At 45.0% G+C, this 19,649-nt stretch overlaps 1 protein-coding gene across 3 annotated transcripts in view; it reads right to left on the bottom strand.

Annotated features, from left to right (window-relative positions):
* Positions 1-14,102: 14,102 nt before the first annotated feature.
* Positions 14,103-19,649, bottom strand: part of HAPSTR1 (HUWE1 associated protein modifying stress responses) — a 34,776-nt gene continuing 29,229 nt past the window's right edge. Inside the window, exon 4 of one of the 3 annotated variants that reach the window (XM_059693143.1) lies at positions 14,103-15,505. In XM_059693143.1, coding sequence (XP_059549126.1) covers positions 15,237-15,505 — 269 coding nt within the window. In that variant the 3' untranslated portion in view covers positions 14,103-15,236. Of the gene's footprint in view, positions 15,506-17,045; positions 18,977-19,428; positions 19,561-19,649 lie in introns of those variants that run through there. The other 2 variants (XR_009452550.1, XR_009452549.1) reach the window with 2 other exon arrangements.

Genomic DNA, 19,649 nt, shown 5'->3' with positions numbered 1-19,649 from the left:
CAGATTTCGAGAGGGTGGTTCTCGGGTGACACACCCTGGAATCAGGCTCCCTCCTCTCTGGTTCCAGGTGTGTCACCCGAGAACTGCCACTGCCAGTGACCACAGCTCGGCAGCTCCTGCATTGAGCGTCTGCCCCCTGGTGGTCAGTATGCATCATAGCTACTGGCCAGTTGGCTGGTCAGCCAGTCGCTTAGGCTTTTAAATCCTATCTAATAAAGAGGGAATATGCTAATTGACCCTCATGCTGTTGCAAAGATGGCCCCACAGCCAATAAGGAGAGAATATGCTAATTGACTGCCACATCAGCAAAGACGGCAGCACCCACAGCCACAAGATGGCGGCGCCCAGTCCCCTCAGCCCCGCCACGCACCTGCCTCTGGAGTCCCCCAGTTCCCTCAGCCCCCCAGCCGCCCAGGTCTGGCCCGCGGCGCAGGCAAGCCTCGGGTAACCAGGGCTGGCTGAGGATTGCGCTGCCGTCAGTGGCAGCAACAGAGGTGTGATGGGGGCATAGCCTTCCCCTGATTGCCAGGTCACCTCCTGCCCCTGAGGGCTCCCGTGCTGTGAGAGGGGGCAGGCCAGGCTGAGGGACCCCCTCCAGTGCATGAATTTTCATGCACCCGGCCTCTAGTATGTAGATAAAGCTGCAGAAAAGGATCCATTGTGGATGTCATATAAGCTACCTATGCCACTGGGTGGTGGTGTCCCTATTTTATAGAAGAGGAAACAGAGGCTCAGAGAGGTGAAGTGACTTGCTCAAGGTCACACAGCTGTTCAGAGGCAGAGCCTGGCTTCCAGGTCAGGTCTGTGGGTCCCCTCTCACGTGAGGCCTCCTTCTGCTCTGCCATCTGCAGCCTTTGGCACCTGCTGCGGCCCCTCCCTCCGTGGTTCAGGGAGAGGAGAGGACGGGCGCAGCGCTTCACAGTCCACCTGGGGGAGAGAGCTGGGCCACACGTGGGCATCCAGGGAGAGGAGATGCTGTCGGCAGTGAGTGCACGGCCTGGACAGAGAACAGGCTCACTCAGGTTTCTGGGCGGCGGAGCTCGCCTGATAGATTAGAATGTAGACGTGGCTGAGCTGCATCAGCCCCTGCAGAGGGCATAGCCAGAGTCCACGCCGCCGGGAATTCAGGACCCTTGGCACCGGGGAATTACTGTTCACAAGCTGGCCCTACCTACCCTCGACCCCCCGAATGCACCCTGACAGGCTGGGCATGTGCCCTGATCAGGAATCAAACCTGCCACCTCCTGGTGCACGGGACGATGCTCCAACCAGCCCAGCCACACCAGCCAGGACCAAGTGTAATGTTTAATGTCTCTTAGCTTTCACTCATTGACAATAAACCTTGTAACAATTTTCTTTCTTCCGTTTTCCTGTCCTTGCCCTCTTTCCCTTAGGAGTCCTTAGGAATCGAGGTTTGCGTTCTTTATACAGGCAATGTTTTGCAGAACCAGAGAACTTGAGAGCTAACCAAGATCTTAGAAACTACTGAGTCAACAAACGTTCATTGGATATTGACTGTTTGCTAGATGGGCCAGCCAAACGCTACAAAGCACAAGGTTGGCCTGGGGCCGTGGGCTTCTGGAACACATTCCAGCATGTTTTCCCAAGCGGAAAAAGCCAAGGAGAAGAATGCACCTACATTGTTTTCAAAGGCTGGGTTTCAACTGCAGAACAATTGAGCTTGTGTTTATAAACGCAGCTATTTAAAGGGATATATGACTTATCTTCCAGTTAACATACCATGCAAATGTGTAAGGCTGAGCTTTGTCAGCTGAAACTAGTAAACAGGAGAACAGAAGCGCTCCAATGAAATCATTTCTATTAAATGAACTGTTTATGAGGATGCTATTTTCTTTCTTTGTGACTGTTTGGGAACAAAACGAAAATTAACAGCACAATCTTGATAACTCTTCTTTGCAGAACTCTCCTCTAGCATTCTCCTTGGGGATGTGGGACAGTTATTATAATTAGATGCTTGAGAAGCTACTAAGAGGAAGCTAACATTACCGAGTGTTTATAATGTGCTAGCTATTGTGATAAGCAGGCTATACCCAGTACCTCATTTTATCTTCCCCCCAAATCTGAGATTATACATTTATTAGAACTGAGTTCAGTTCAAGTTCACAGAGACTCAAAATGACAGTGGCCTGAATAAGGTAGAAGTTTACTTTTCTGTCACATAAAAATCTGTTATAGCCTGGCTGGCATGGCTCAGTGGTTGAGCATTGACCTATGAACCAGGAGGTCCCGGTTCAATTCCCAGTCAGGGCACATGCCTGGGTTGTGAGCTCGATTCCCCAGTGTGGGGTGTGCAGGAGACAGCCAATCAATGATTCTCTCTCATCATTAATATTTATATCTCTCTCTCCCTCTCTTTTCCTCTCAGAAATCAATAAAAATAAAATTTTTAAAAATAAAATAAAAATTTTTTTTTAAATCTTGAGAGGAAACCAAGATGACGGCATAGGTTAACGCCAGAGATTGCTGCCTCGAACAACCACTTCAGAGATATAACTAAAGGACAGAATGGACATCATCCAGAACCACAGGAAGGCTGTCTGAGTGGAAATTCTACAACTAGGAGGAAAGAGAATATCATACCCAGACTCAGAGGAGGCGCAGTGCTGAAGTGAAATACTCAGGTGCGGAGTGCGCATGCGCGGAGCAGGCTGGCGGCGGAGGGCGCGGTTGTTGTTGTCAATCGGGAGGGAGTTTCAGACTCTGAGCTCCAGATCCGGGCGAGTCTCTGGGGACCCAGACTCAAACGGGAGAAGCGGGACTGTCTGGCTTCGGTCGGAACTCGAAGGCAGCTTTCTCTCCGAGGTTTGCAACCATTGCTGGGACTCTGAGAGGCAGAGCCCCTGGGGAAGGAACTGAGAGCAGCCATAACTGCTTGCTCCGTCCACCTTGTAGATCCCCAGGGACCCGCCCCGCCCAAGCCCTGCGCAGAGCCATTTGCCAGATTGCCTCAGGCAAACGCTAGATTAGCACCGCCCTAGAGATCCAGCACAGAAGCTCTCCCACTGCAGACACAAGTGACTCTCATAGCCAGTTAGCCTGGAGGTCAAATCACCCCCGGTATTGCCGACAATCAAGGCTTAACTACAACAAGACTTCGCACAAAGACCACTAGGGGGTGCACCAAGAAAAGATAAAAAATGCGGAGACAAAGAAACAGGACGCAAATGTCAGAAATGGAAGATATAGAGCACAAAACCACACTTTTAAGGTCTCTCAAGAACTGTCTAGAAGCTGCCGATAAACTTAGTAAGGCCCTCGAAAAGACTGGTGAGACCACCGATAAATGTAGTGAGATCTTCAAGAAATCTAATGAGACCCTCGATGTTGTGATAAAGAACCAACTAGAAATTAAGCATACACTGACTAAAATAAAGAATATTATACAGACACCCAACAGCAGACCAGAGGAGCGCAAGAATCAAGTCAAAGATTTGAAATGCGAAGAAGCAAAAAACACCCAACTGGAAAAGCGAAATGAAAAAAGAATCCGAAAATACGAAGATAGTGTAAGGAGCCTCTGGGACAGCTTCAAGCGTACCAACATCAGAATTATAGGGGTGCCAGAAGATGAGAGAGAGCAAGATATTGAAAACCTATTTGAAGAAATAATGACAGAAAACTTCCCCCACCTGGTGAAAGAAATAGACTTACAGGTCCAGGAAGCGCAGAGAACCCCAAACAAAAGGAATCCAAAGAGGACCACACCAAGACACATCATAATTAAAATGCCAAGAGCAAAAGACAAAGAGAGAACTTAAAAGCAGCAAGAGAAAGAAACCCAGTTACCTACAAGGGAATACCCATACGACTGTCAGCTGATTTCTCAATAGAAACTTTGCAGGCCAGGAGGGAGTGGCAAGAAATATTCAAAGTGATGAATACCAAGAACCTACAACCAAGATTACTTTATCCAGCAAAGCTATCATTCAGAACGGAAGGTCAGATAAAGAGCTTCACAGATAAGGAAAAGCTAAAAGAGTTCATCACCACCAAACCAGTATTATATGAAATGCTGAAAGGTATCCTTTAAGAAGAGGAAGAAGAAAAAAAAGGTAAAGATACAAATTATGAACAACAAATATGCATCTATCAACAAGTGAATCTAAGAATCAAGTGAATAAATAATCTGGTGATCATAATAGAATCAGGGACATAGAAAGGGAATGGACTGACTATTCTTGGGGGGGAAAGGGGTGTGGGAGATGCGGGAAGAGACTGGACAAAAATCGTGCACTTATGGATGAAGACAGTGGGTGGGGAGTGAGGGTGGAGGGTGGGGCGGGAACTGGGAGGAGGGGAGTTATGGGGGGAAAAAAGAGGAACAAATGTAATAATCTGAACAATAAAGATTTAATTAAAAAAAATGTTTAAAATCTTAAGTAAAGTGGTCCAGGGCTGGGGTGGCAACTCCCTGGTGTCAGGAAAACAACGTTGTTCTGTCTTATTCGTCTACTATGGATGCCCTCCATTCTGCAGTCACGGTCCACATGGCTCCTCCATCTCCAGCCATTACACCTACAACCCAGCTCAGGGGAAGGGGAGGGGGGAAGGGAAACAGCCCCCAGAAGTTTCCCACACCACTTTTACCTATGTCCCATTGGCCAGAACTTGGTCACATGGCTACACATAGCTGCAAGGGAGGTTGAGAAGTACAGTCATTCTTTGGTACAACCATGTGCCCCAGCAGTTGTTGCCACAAGTAAGATACTATTGTTAATCCTCTTTTACAGACGAGAAAACTTAGAAGAAAGTGACTAAACCAAGGTCACAACTTCAATAGGTGATGAGCTAGGATTTACAAAACCCTATGTTTGATTTTTTTTTTATGCACCTTACATCAGTAAGGTATTCATTATTAACTCCTATATGTTGCTCAGAAGAAATTACACAAAAACAGTGCATTTAGAATTTTACTCTTTTACACTCACATCACTGCTTATCAAATAGAAATTTTGAAAGGACAGCTGTCTCTGTGACCGAGAATGGTGCGCAGACTAACAAACAATAGTGTTTCCTTCTTCTCTGGGGAAAGTGGGCAAATGGGCCAGCCCTGCTCACCCCTAGGGCGTTTGTAAGTGTAGATCAGCCTTCCTCCTCTGTCCAGGACTCACTATGGCTGCAGCACCTTATACCCTTCACAGAATTAACCCAACATAGATTGCAGACCTAAACTTGAAGTGTAAAATTATAAAACTCCTAGAAGATAACATAGGAGAAACCTAGACCTTGAGTATAGCAATGACTTTTTAGATACACCACCAAAGGCATAATCCATGAAAGAAACCATTGGTAAATTGAACGTCATTAAAATTTAAAATCTCTGGCCTGGCCAGTGTTGCTCAGTGGTTGGGGGTCGACCTATAAACCAGGAAGTCAAGGATCAATTCCTGGTGAGGGCACATGCGGGCTTGATTCCCAGTAGGGGGTGTGCAGGAGGCAGGAGATCTATGATTCTATCTCTCTCTCCCTCTCCCTTCCTCTCTGAAATAAAAAAAAATACGTTTTTTTAATTTTAAAAATCTTCTGCTCTATGAAAGACAGTATCAAGAATATTAGAAGATAAACCAGAGAAGCCACAGACTGAGAGAAAATATTTGCAAATGACACATGCAATAAAGGACTGTTATCCAAAATATACAAAGAACTCTCAAAACTCAACAATAAGGAACAAACAACCTGATTTAAAAAATGGGCCAAAGACCTTAATAGACACCTCACCAAAGAAGATACACATGATACAGCCACTTTGGAAGATGGTCTGGCAGTTTCTTATAAAACTAAATGTACTCTTATCATATAATCCAGCAATCTGGCTCCTTGGTATTTGCCCAAAGGAGCTGAACACTATGTCCCCACAAAAACCTTCACCTGGATGATTACAACAGCTTTAGTCATAAGCTGTGTTACATTCAGATGAGAGAATATTACTCAACACTAAAAGGAAACGCGCTATTGCCCTAGCCGGTTTGGCTCAGTGGATAGAGAGTCGGCCCTCGGACCAAAGAGTCCCAGGTTCAGTTCCGGTTAAGGAAGGGCATGTACCCCCTCGGTTTCAGGCTCAATCCCTGGCCCCACGTCTGTGTGCAAGCGGGGGCAACCAGTCAATGTGTCTCTCTCACATTGATGTTTCTCGCTCTGTCTCTCTCCCTTCCACTCTCTCTCTAAAAATCAATGGGGAAATACCCTCAGGTGAGAATTAACAACAACAACAACAAATGCTTAAAAGAAATGAATTATCAAGCCATGAGAAGACATGGAGGACCCTCACTGCGTGTTACTAAGTGAAAGAGTCAGTCTGAGAAGGCTACCTACTGCTTGATTCCAACTCTCCGGCATTGTGAAAAAGGTAAAAGTTCGGAAATAATAAAAACATCAGTGGTTGCCAGGGACTGTGGCAGAGGGAGGAATGAGTAGGTGGAGCACAGAGGGCCATTAAGGCAGCAAAAATACTCTGTCTGACACCATAGTGATGGAAACACGTCACTGGCATTTGTGCAAACCCACTCTTATACACCACCAGGAGTGATCCCTAATGTCAACTATGGGCTCTGGGTGATATATCATTGTAGGCTCCGCAATTGTAACAAATGTACCACTATGGTGGGGAGGGTGCTGAAAATGGGGGAGGCTGGACATCTGTATCTTGCCCCCAATTTTGCTGTGATCCTAAGACTGCTCTTAAAAAAAAAAGAAGTCTTAGCATACAGTCAAGGAGCCTCCTAAAATGTACCTATGTGTATGTTTCTAGGAAGAAGGTCAACGGCTCTGTGCCAAGCCCCCGCCCCCACCCCCACCCTTAAATTATAAATATCAGTGGTCTGGGTTGATGGCTCTCAAACGTCAACACGCCTCAGAATCCCTGGGGGGCGTGGTAAAATTCCGGGTATTCAGCAACCCTGCTCCCTCCAGGAGGTCTGATTCAAGCCGGTTGGGTTGGGTCCTGGATCTTCATTTTTAAGTCTCCCACGAGCTGACCGTGATGCAGGTCCCAAGACCAGGCTCGAAGGGATACTGCCCCACAGGTCCCTTGACATAAGCTTCTTGAAGGTATTTCTAGCGTCGATGTCTTCAGAGGCTTCCAGAAAACAAGCAGCCCTCCCCGGGGGCTCCCCGGCTCAGGCTGCAAAGGACAGCTGCCCTGTGGGCCAGAAGCCTCTAGATGGCAGTGCCCTGCCAGAAACGCAGCCCGCTGAAGGCCCAGGGAGAGGAGCCCGGAGCCACCAGCCCCACATCCTGCCCCAACTGGCTCACACGAGGAACACTCAGATACATACGTGTCAACTGCGTGATGCATGACCGAAAGAATGAACAGTTGAGGGGTTGAAATTCTCAATGATAGTAGCTAACACGTATTGCAAACTTGCTGCTTGGCACTCTTCTAGCCAAATTAGAATCATGCTGTCCATATTTCTCATTATATTCTGAGCATTTCCCCATTTTGATTTCAGAGAGGGAGGGAGAGGGAGATAGAAACATCAATGATGAGAGAATCATTGATTGGCTGCCTCCTGCACGCCCCCGCTCCCCGCACTGGGGATGGAGTCCAAAACCCCGGGATATGCCCTGATTGGGAATCAAACCATGACCTGCTGGTTCATAGGTCAAAGCTCAACCACTGAGCCACACCAGTCGGGATCCCAATTTCTTTTCTTTTCTCCAAAAGCATCCTTTATATAGGGCTTCAAAATTTTCTGCCTAATGAAACTGGTGTGTTGAATCGACTAGTCCAGTGATGGCGAACCTTTTGAGCTCGGCGTGTCAGCATTTTGAAAAACCCTAACTTAACACTTGGTGCTGTGTCACATATAGAAATTTTTTGATATTTGCAACCATCGTAAAACCAAGATTTATATTTTTGATATTTATTTTATATATTTAAATGCCATTTAACAAAGAAAAATCAACCAAAAAAATGAGTTTGCATGTCACCCTCTGACACGCGTGTCATAGGTTCGCCATCACTGGACTAGTCCATTACTCTTGGTTTTTAGATTATTTCTCTCGTCTACTCCAAATACATTTCATATTGTTACATAAAAATAAGCTTCCAAAACTCTGATTATTCCCCTCCTGGTATTAAGGTTTAGAAGTGGACTTTATATGATCAAAAGCTAGGGCCTTGTTTAGAGGTCTTGATATATTTGGCCAACTTATTTTTCAAAATGCTGTAACAGTTTGCTCTCTTAGAGCAGCATGTAGGGAGTTACACCATCTCAGACCTCCCAGCACAATGGTATCCAGTTATCTTTTCTAATTGCATGCAAAACAGTCTCTCTTCTGAAAATTTGAATTTCTCAAAGGTGAACCTTTTATTCATATATTGATTGGTCATTGGTATTTCTGAAATCTCCCTGTAATATCATTTATCCTTTGTGACATATTACCTTCTTATTCACATATATATATCGCCAACTGTGTACGTACTAGTATGTGTGTATGTGTGTATGATTACATTTGTCATACTCCTTTTCTTTCAATTCTGTTTATATTGATGAAGTTTAACTTTATACCCATAGCCCTGGCCAGTTTGGTTCAGTGGACAGAGTGTCAGCCTACAGGCTGAAGGGTCATGGGTTCAATTTCAGTCAAAGTCACATGCCCCTGGGTTGTGGGCTTGATCCCCAGTGAAGGGCGTGCAGGAGGCAGCTGATTGATGATGCTCCCTCATCATTGATGTTTCTATCTCTCTCTCCCTCTCTCTTCCTCTCTGAAATCAATAAAAATATATTTTAAAAATAACATTAAATAAATTTATACTCATAATCAAGCTTTTGTTTTATTTTTTAAAGATTTACATTTTATTTTTATCTTATTTTTTTGTTAATCCTCACCCAAGGATATTTCTTCCATTGATTTTTTTAGAGAGATTGGGAGAGAGGAAGGGAGGGAGGGAAAGAGAAACATCAATGAGAGAAATTGGTTGCCTCCCTCAGAGGCCAGACAGGGACCAGGGATCCAACCTAAAACCCCAGTACTTGCCCTTGATCGAAAATTGAACCCGAGACCCTTAGGTGCATGGGCCAACGCTCTAACCACTGGTCCACCCCAGCCAAGGCTCAAGCTTTTGTTTGAAAAAATATTGTCCATTACCTTTATGCTTATAAAGTTAAATATTCACATATATTTTCCTCCAGTGTTTAATCATCTGTTTTACATTTAGCCTTTAATCTGGGAACATGAAGTGGTGCTCTAACAATTTTCCCCCAAATAGTCAATTTTCCTACTACTTGTTGACTAATCCATCCCTTCCCTCTTGTTTTGCTCTATTTTTTTTATAATTTTTTTGATTAAGGCATTACATATGTCCTTATTGCCCTATTGTCCCCCCACACCCCCACTCATGCCTTCACCCCCCCCTCCCCAGTTGTCTGTGTCCATTGGTTAAGCTTATATGCATGCATACAAGTTCCCTTACCCCCACCCTCCCCTACCTTCCCTCTGAGGTTTCACAGTCTGATCAATGCTTCTTTGTCTCTGGATCTGTTTTTGTTCTATTTTCTGATGGAATACCAAGTTCTTACATAAACCAGGGTATTTTCTAGAGTATCTATCCTGTTTTAGCATTGGTGCTAATGCCTAACTTTTAATTATTGCTGTTTTATGTTTTAATTTCTATCTTTTATTTCAAAATCTCCTTAGCTGTTCCAGTTGTGAATTCTTTCAGCTGAACCTAAATACTTCTGACTTGTTTCCACAAATCCCTTTGGACTTTTACTAAAACTATAAATTCAACTATAAGTTAATTTGGAAAGAACCAATGCTCAAGTGTGGGGGGAAAAAATGGGCACTTGAAGACATTGTTGGAGGATATATAAATCGGCCTTTTAGGAAGATAACGGGACAGTCTCTATCAAACTTTTAAATGTATTGATGCACTGACGCAGAATTTCCACTTCTTGGTACCTAGAAACCTCACACATATACAAAACAAAAAAAATGTTCACTGCCCGACTTTTTACAATAGATGACACATAAACAACATCACAGAGATCGGCTAATGAATTATGGGTAAAGCCAAATCTACAATCCTAGCAGCAGGCTGGCACACATGTACAGAGAAGGAAGGAAATTCTCGATTTAATGTTAAATGAAGAAAAGCAAACTGCTAAACAAATGCCTACAGTGTGATTCCTTTTTTTGCTTAAGTGCATTTTATTTTTAGACAACCTACATGACATGTTTTTTTCTTAAAAAACAATGCCCCTGCTCCAAGTAAACCAAGGTAGTCAACTTCGGCAAATGCTTTCTGTTAAGGACCAGTTAGCAAATACTTTAGCTTTGTGAACCATAAGGTCTCTGTCACTGTCAATATGTAAACAAGTGAGTGTAAATAAAACTTTATTTACAAAACCTGACAGTGGGCTGAATTTGGCCCTCAGGCTGTGTAGTTTGCTGACTCTTGGTCCAGAAAGAAAATTAGCCCTGAGGTGTGGCTCAGTTGGTTAGGGCTTTGTCCCGAGACACCAAGGTTGAGGGTTCAATCCCCAAAGCACATAGAAGAATCCACCAATGACTGCACAAATAAGTGGAACAAGTCAATGTTTCTGTTTCTCTTTCTCTCTCTCATTCTCTGTCTCTTTCATCCCCCCTCATCTCTCTCTAAAAATCAAGAAATTTAAAAATAAAAAAAATAAAAGCTTTATTTAAAAAAAAAGAAAAAGAAAGAAAATTCCCAAAATTATATCAGCGGTTGTCTCTGTGAAAGAACCAGGACTGGGGCTTGGGGGAGAAAGAAGGCTATTAGCTTTGTCTGTTACCGGTAAGGATGCTTCCACATGGTATTTATCTATCTTCTCATTAAATAAACACTTTTAGAGTGCTTTCCATACGGCAAATGCTACTCTACCTTTATAAAGTAATTAAATTCATTTCGGCCTCATAACAACTTTAAATAGAAACTATCATTATCCACATCTTACAGATGCGGAAACTGAGACACAGAAAGGTTAAGTAGGTTTGCTGGGGTCACACACACTTGCTGAGTTCGAGCGGTGGAGCCAGGATTCAAACCCAGCAGCCTAAGCCCAGAGATTACACATCAGCACTACTTTTTTAGTCCCGCTGTGTTGTTCTTTTTTAAAATAGTGCTCTAATGTTCTAAACCAGCCACTTTAATCAAGAATTCCATTTTTATACTAAAGAAAAAGCATGAGTGGACAAAGAAGCTATTTTCTCTCTTTATGCTGAGACCATGAAACTGTGCTTTAACTGGAGTGAATAAAGAGCCAAGTTGAACATATCTGATACTGAATGCCATACTTCCTACTGGATCACAAGTTCCAGGGAAGGAAAGTTGCACAGAAGAGAGTCCAGATTTTAAAGACACAAAATCCCTTTGAATTCCAGCGGGGCATTTCCAGACAAGTCACTCAACCTCTCTGAGCAATGGCTTATCCATTGGCAAAACAGGCACATACATGCCTTAGGGGTTGCCATCACCATGCAATGGGATTTGCATGCAAAGCACTCAAGAGAGAGTTGAGAAATGGACATTACATAAATTCCTGCACAGTTGGAGGACTTCCTGTTTGTCTGGCAGGGAAACCAGAGCTGGCTCTGCCCACAGCCACAGTTTCATCTCCTGCCAAAGGCTAAGAGAAGGATTATAGCCACAAGGGCAACCTAAGAAGGGACTTTCTGAGGCAAAGCCCTGATGGGCAGGCCCAAGGCACCATCAGAACCCCATGATAGTCTGGGAATGGAGGATGTTGAGGATGGGAAGCAGCGTCTAACCAGTGGTTCTCAACCTGTGGTCGCAAGCCCTTTGGCGGTCGAACGACCCTTTCACAGGGGTCGCCTAAGGCCATCCTGCATATCAGATATTTACGTTACAATTCATAACAGTAGCAACATTACAGTTATGAAGTAGCAACGAAAATAATTTTATGGTTGGGTCACAACATGAGGAACTGTATTAAAATGGCCAGAAGGTTGAGAAACACTGGAAACCCTGAGAGTAATTATCTGCAAGTTACAGTTCACTGATTGCCGAGTATCCCAACCCAGGAGACCCAAATCCAGGATTGGCAAGGCGCCCATTTCAGAGGTGGGCAAGGTGAAGCCCAAAAAGCTGCAAGGCTGGTTCTGAAGGAGCCGGGAAAGGCATCCACCCATTCTTCCAGGCTTTCTGACCCAGGAGATGCCAAAGCCAACCTCATCCTCAGAATGTGCTGGCTGGGCCAGCGGAGTCTTTGAACACATTCTAAGTGTCCTTAAATCGATGTGCACTTTGCAAATCGCTGTCGTCTCAGGGCTGCCAGCTTTAGTCATGTATCAGCATCCCAGTGTCCCACCACCACATCACCCTCATAGAGTTTTCACTATCAGCCTTGGGTATTGTTATCCAGTTTGATAGAAGCAACAGAAGGCCCAGAGTAGGCAGAAGTTCAAGATTAGAGTGTCGATCCCTCCAAAATGGCCTAGGAACTGGGTTGGGCATGGGGGAAAGGTGTTCCCTAGGGTAAGAGGACTGTGGGATCTGGCAGCAGACTTCCTGGGTTCACACCCTGACTCCGAATTTCTGGGACCATTCATCAGCACTCCAATCCTTACCAGGGACCCCTCCAGACAAGCCCTGCCCAGGGAGAACTGTCCCTTTAAGATTCTGGTGGGCAGGTCCAGCCATTTTCAGGAAGCTGACTCTGACATTTCTGTCTTCCAAATTCCAGGCCCAAACAGGAAGTGAGTCACCACAGGAGAATGTGTGGCTCCCAGCCTTAGGCAGACTAGCAAGGCCAACCAAGGACCAGCCCTCTGTGGGGGTCAGGCCTTTATGGAGTGTATGACTGATTTCTAAGCCGAGGAACAAGATTTCAGCATCTGCTTGCATTACTGAATAGCGAGCAACTAGAGAAAGTCTCAAATGCAATCCAAGTTCATCTGAGTTGACCAGTCAAGCAGGTCACATGGGCATCTTTTGGTGACTGGCAAGGCCAGACCCCCAAACAAGAGGTTACTGAGCACACACTCAAGCCAGCTAAATGATTTATGTGCTCACAACACTATGAGGCAGTTATTTTTGTCATCCCTACTTTGCAGATGAGCTAACTGAGGCCCAGGTTAAAGTAACTTGCCCTAGTTCCTACCTGCCCCACTCTCCTATTCTCTTGAGTTAGAAGCCACAGATTTGGGTTCAGATCCTGGTTTGGCCACCCCCCTCCCCTTAACCTTTTATTTCTAACCTGTAAAATGGGGTCCCCTCATCCCTTCAAAAACTATTTACTGGATGCCTACTTGGTGACAGGCACAAAGACAGGTTAAAGAGTGAACACTGACTCCAGGAAAGGCTGACTAAAACACAAGTACACCAGTAAATAAAATCACAAGACATAATGAAAAACAAAGGGCAGATAAAAATGCAGGAGGGGGACATCCAAAACGAATAAAAACGTGACAGCCTTTTTAAAAAGTGGGTAGAAGGGCACCCCAGGAGCAGACGTAAATCAAAAGAATTCCACAATATTTCTACAACTTGCAGCTGGAGTAAATGTTAACCAGAGGCTTCGCGGTTTCAGTGGGGTGACCCCAGACCCTGCCATGCCCAAGGGAAGGAAATCCTCATTGCTGGCACCCACTGAGAATGCCAGCTGGGGTGACAGCAGACACAGGCCAGGCCCTGGTCCTCCCCAGCCTCAGACAGCACCAGCTCCACACCTAGGTGCTGGGGAAAAACCCACCCCTTCCCCTTTAGCTCCACCCTCTGCCTTCAAGGAACCTCCCCCACGGCTGGGCTGTGAGCCTGTGCCAGGAGGTAAAACTAGCCAGTGATTGTACACTAGCCCACTGCTCATGCCCAGGAATGCCACTGCTCTGGCTTCCACAGCCGGAAGTCCACTGCATGGTGGCCTCAGCGGTCAGGAGTCCATTTAAAACGGGATTTCACTGGGATCTCAGGTCCCAGGCAGCTTCACAGGAGCCCACCTGCTGTCCTCATGTTGCACGTGGCTGTGAGCTGCTGGGAACAGACTGTTCCTTCCTTGGGGTGGATGTCACCAAGGCCATTCCTGGTGACATTCCCTGCACATCAGCACATTCTTTCCCTCTCCCTCCCCCCACTTCTCACTTGGGAACAGCCTCCAACCTGAGTCACCCCTTACCAGCCTCAAGACAATTTGCCAACCACTTCAATCCCCCCAACCCCTGTGAAAAAATGAAGAGAATACTATTTTGTAGCCACTTCCTTATAGCCAGGATTAAGAATTCAGTGCTCACCTTGAGCCAGGTGCCCTTGTAATCACAAGGTTCTAGGACTTCCAGGCACAGCAGCAGTGAGGGATCCACAAGAGTCCGTGGCATGCCCAGCGCCACACAGATCGGTGGCCACAAAGCCAGGCACTGAAGCATCTGGTCAACGGGTAAATGGAAACAACAGTACCTACCCAACAGCAGAATGAGCTCCCAGGAACTTTATTCCTTGCTCATGAATATTCATACATAGTAAAAGATGCAGATCAGTATAGGCTGGTAAGGGGAAGAGCTCCACCCAACTTTAACTGAAAACAAAAGTGCAGTTTAAGAATGTACATGACCTTTTTTGTATGTTTCAGGAAAACATAGGTCCATGTAAGTAGTTAAGTACACTAAGTAATTCTTGACATGGTAGGGAGATGTGGAGTCTGTAGGGATGTGGATGAGTGTACCCCACCCTGACTTGGGGAATTGCTTTTAATTAACAGGATTCCAAGTGGAGCCAGCATGCTCAAGGAACAAGGTTCTTCCTATTTCCTGCTGTGGTCACCAACCTTGGCATTGGCCTGCTTCCCTCATGGCGGCAGGCCACACATCTCAGGCTCACCTGCACACACAATGACATCCACAAGGAGACCGCTCAGGAAGACTCCACCTTGAACCTTTCTGTACAATTTTCCCCGAAGTGTAATGTTTTAAATGTAAACAGAGGTAAGCGGATGGTAGGACTTAGGATCCATTTTCTTGAATTAGCTTTCTTTTTAAGATACCGTCCCCACGCCAGACCTTTGGATTTAGTGTAAATGGGGAGTCCAGGATCTGTATTGTAACCCTTTACCACGGGAGACAGCCCCCCAGGTAGAGAGGCCCCTCCTGGTGAGCCAGGATTCACCTCACCCTGGGGCCTTGTGGGTGTGAACTTCCTCCTGCCCACTGCCCCAGGCTCTGGTCATGTCCAGACTTCCTCAAAGCCTGAGGAACTAAAGGTAGATGAGCAGGGCGCATGAGGTTTCCGAAAGGCGCAGACCTCAGCAGCCCCAGCTGCCCTCAGCCTCAGGGCTACGCGAGGAAGTCCAGACCCATGGGCCATCTGTCCAGGAACAACCTGTAAAGAGCCAAAGTAACATTCCCCTTGGAATTCTCTGAAGAATGCCCTGGAGATCCTTGGATGCTGGTTCTCTACCGGAGGAGCTGGAAAAAGGCTGGTGCCTGGTCCCATCTGACAGAGTCCCAGTTAGTTGTCTGAGCACATTCTGAGCACAGCTGATCCTGTGCAGGCAGGTTGAGAACCACAGAACTGGAGGGGAAAGGAAATGGAAACTGACTAGCATGGATCCCAGGAGAGCTCCCCTCAGTCTACGGAAATTTTATCCAGCCAGCCAGTGAGGTGACCACATTTAATGGCTAACGTGTAAGTGCTTACCATGTGCCAGCCATCAACTGGGCTTCATCATCTCGACACAGACCCAAGGCAGTGGCTCACCTACATCGCACCGACCCCAAAGTCCTGCTCTTGAGACTGTTAGGGCCCAAGAGGAAAAATAGGGACTCTTCATGAAAACCTAGAAAATTTCTTCAAGTCACCTTTTATCTACTCACTCATTCAAGAAATGTCCAAGTACCTAAAAAGGGCAGGGAGCTGCCTTCCAGAGAGCCAGGTTTCCAAACTGGTTGTGGAAGCAATGCAGTAGTTCACATACAGCATAGCATACTGCAATGTTTTAAATGTAAACAGAGGTATGCGGATGGCAGGACTTAGGATCCAGTGCACCAGATATGGGTAAGAGAACAGCTCTCTACAACTCGTATTACTTACGGTGGATGTGTGTGTGTCTGCACATGAGGTCTTGATGGGAGGTATCTCTGTGGACCACAGTACAAAATATTTAATCAACACTGAGATGGACAAGAAATAAGCCATAATATACAGAATGTAATCGTGTTAGCAAACAGTTCTGGTGTTAACCTAGGAACCCTCAAACAACAAACCAAAACTGCTCAGCAGTCATCAATTTCTAGATGCGCCATGAAATCAACACTGCCACTGTGGTTACGACACCACCTTGGGAAAAAAGATGGGGAGAGTCCTAGCTGGTTTGCCTCAGTTAATAGAGCGTTGGCCTGTGGACTTAAGAGTCCAGGGTTGTGGGTACAATCCCCAGTAGGGGGCATGCAGGAGGCAGCCAATCAATGATTCTCATCATTGATGTTTCTCTCTCCCTCTCTGAAATCAATAAAAATATATTTAAATTAACAAAAACTAGGACTTTTGAAACTCTCACAGCAGCTCCACACTTCCGGCAGCTCAGCAACACGTCCACCAGACTTAAAAGAAGTGATGTCACAGCCCTCACTACTAACGTGTACAGTTGTGCTAACAGGGAGCTGTATCAAAGCCCTTGCAGCACACACCAAACACCTCAACTTTGGTTCACAAGACACGGCGCCCTGACCTACTACGTGAGCATTGAGCACTAAGGTTAGGCTGCCTGTAGTTGCTGGTCTGTGGCATCTCCTTGGCAGGCATTCAACCTGTCTGAAAAATAGGATCTTACTGACATATGGACAAGCTTTCACAGCACACAAATGTCACTGTGTATTTGGTACCTACCCCCCCCCCCCCCAGTCTGGTTTCAAACTGCACCAAAACAAGGTGAAATCAGTCTACTTTCAAGACTGTAGCTTCCAAATTCCCATTAACCAGAATGACTGACATCATACTTATAAACATAGAAAGTGATCTGGAAGATTACTCTCCAAAACTAGTCAGTTTTTACCTGAGAGGAGGGTGAAGGAGGACAAGTTATAAAAGGACCTGTATAGGAACATCGAACATTGTTTTTACAGAAATTCATGTTAATTTGTTCTGCCATTCCAGTCCTCAAGGGGCCCACTGAAGGAAGACAGATTACAAAAGTAAATGTAAATTATTCATGGAATCCAGATCACCAAGCTTCATGTCATTTTTTTTTTAGATTATACCTATTTCACAGATGATGCAATTGAGCCCAGGGAGGCCCAGGTACCCACACATAATTAAGTCAGCATTCAAATCCACATAATTTCAAGCAAAGGTTCTTTCTCCATATGAGGGGGCAAAAAGCAAATGAAAATATAAGCTCCCTTCTGCCTGCAAGTAGTATACTTAGCCAATCTCGGCTAAGACACGGGGAAAAAGGCACACTTGTCGTCACCTTGTTCACAGTTTAACTGTTCCTTGCAGAAAGTACTTTGGTAGGATTCATCAATGTCTTAAATTTGAATTCCTTTAAACCAGCAATTTTACCTACAGAAATATATCCTATAGAACCCTAAGGAAACTAGAATAGTGCCTGACCAGTGTGGCTCAGTGGTTGAGCATGGACCTATGATCCAGGTCACAGTTCCATTCCCGGTCAGGCCACATGCCCAGGTTGCAGGCTCAATCCCAGTGTGGGGTGTGCAAGAGGCAGCTGACCAATGATTCTCTCATCATTGATGTTTCTCTCTCTCTCCTCCCTTCCTCTCTGAAATCATTAAAGTATTTTTTTTAGAAAAAACTAGAATATTCACTGCTGTGCAGTATACTAATAATTAAGCTGTAATTCCCTTAAGGCCCACCCATACAATGAGGTATTAGGTCATAAAACATCTGTACATATATTTCATGCAGAAAGACATGCATACACTATAACCAGTTGTGTGGCTTCATTTTTGCAGTTTTAGATTTCTTTAAATCATTAATTCAATATAAATAAAATGAGGAGACATCAGAAACTTGGAATAGCGTCAATGAAACTTCCGAGTTTTGCTGAGGGCTACAAGTTTGTGTTGAATCCTGAAAACTCTCTCATGTCACAGGCTGCTATCTGCTGAACTTTAAGAAAACATGCATGTCCCATCACAGGAAGTAAAACCCTGGATCTCACCATGTCAAATGCATTAGTCCAAGACAAGGAATATCAACCAAAATACTGTCCCCACTAAAACATCACACACCTCACAAACATTCTAATATGGAGTCTGGAAGGTCATCTGAACTGGTTGAAGTTTTAACAACTTTCAAAAGGGGTGGGGGAGAGCAGGCACTATAAACATCTGATCAGAATAATCTTCTTTAATTAATAAATCTTAAGTTTAGCCCTGACCGGTTTGACTCAGTGGATGGAGCGTCGGCCCTGCGGACTGAAGGGTCCCTGATTCCATTCTGGTCAAGAGCATGTGCCTTGGTTGCGGGCACATCCCCAGTGGGGGGTGTGCAGGAGGCAGCTGATCAATGTTTTTCTCTCATTGCTGTTTCTAACTCTCTATCCCTCTCTCTTCCTCTCTGTAAAAATCAATAAAATATATTTTAAAAAATAATAATAATAAATCTTAAGTTTAACTTTAATAAACATGGGTTTTACCCTAGCCAGTTTGGGTCAATGGATAGAGCACCAGCCTGAGGACCAAAGGGTCCCGGGTTCGATTCCGGTCAAGGGCAGGTACCTTGATTGGATGGATACTCCTCCCCAGCCCGCGACCTGGTCGGAACTCATGAAGGAGGCAACCGATGTGTTTCTCTCACATCGATTTCTCCCCGTCTTTCCCTCTCTCTTCCACTCTCCCTAAAAATCAATGGAAAAACATCCTCAGGTGAAGATGAACAAACATTAAAATATTAAGTAAACAAACATGGGTTTGTTTTTTACCTTGTTTGGAGGGACCTTCCAAGTCACTCCATTCCTAGAGGACAGAATGTATTTCTGAAGATTCCCAACTTCATCACTAGACACCCTAACGAATCAACCTAATAGACAAAGTGACAGTTGTATGAAATAAAATGCAATGAGATTTACTAACAGTCACTACATGCCTCAAACAATCTAGGCAGTAACCATGCCAAAAATTTAAGGATTTGTTCATAAATTTTCTAAAATTAACTGTGCTGTCCATATCCCCAACTAAAGGCCCCATTTCCAAATCACCTCTTGGTATCTTGCACCTTCACTACACTCAGGTTGGCTCACCCTCACGGTCAGACCTTGGCCATGCCCTTGCTATACAGAGAGCTTGCCCACCTTTCACTGCTGTATGGAAACCTGGAGACCCAAAGCCGCAATTACTCAAGTTGAGTGAGTTCCAACAGCCCTTAGGGGAAAAAATGTAGGCTAGTTCCTTTTTAAAAGCCTGGACTTCATTTGATTACAAAGAGTTATTCAGATGTGATGAACACAACAAAACTGCAGACAAGCCCCATGGTTTTTTGGTTTTTTGAAATATTTATTCATTGAATGATTTAAGGTGTGTACCACTACTCCAGTTGGGTAAACCACATTGAAGAATTTGACTGCAGGTCTTCAGATTCAGCCAAATGTTTCCATTAATTTCACTCTATAAAATACCAGACATTATAATTAAGGTTTTAATGCTTCAGCCATGCTCAGAACACTGCAGTGTAAGGATGACTTCAACCCACTCAT

This window comes from Myotis daubentonii, chromosome 4 (genome assembly GCF_963259705.1).
Source record: "Myotis daubentonii chromosome 4, mMyoDau2.1, whole genome shotgun sequence".
Taxonomy (NCBI): Eukaryota; Metazoa; Chordata; class Mammalia; order Chiroptera; family Vespertilionidae; genus Myotis; species Myotis daubentonii.
The sequence above is the reverse complement of the archived record's forward strand: the minus strand, read 5'-3'. Positions and strand labels throughout refer to the sequence as shown.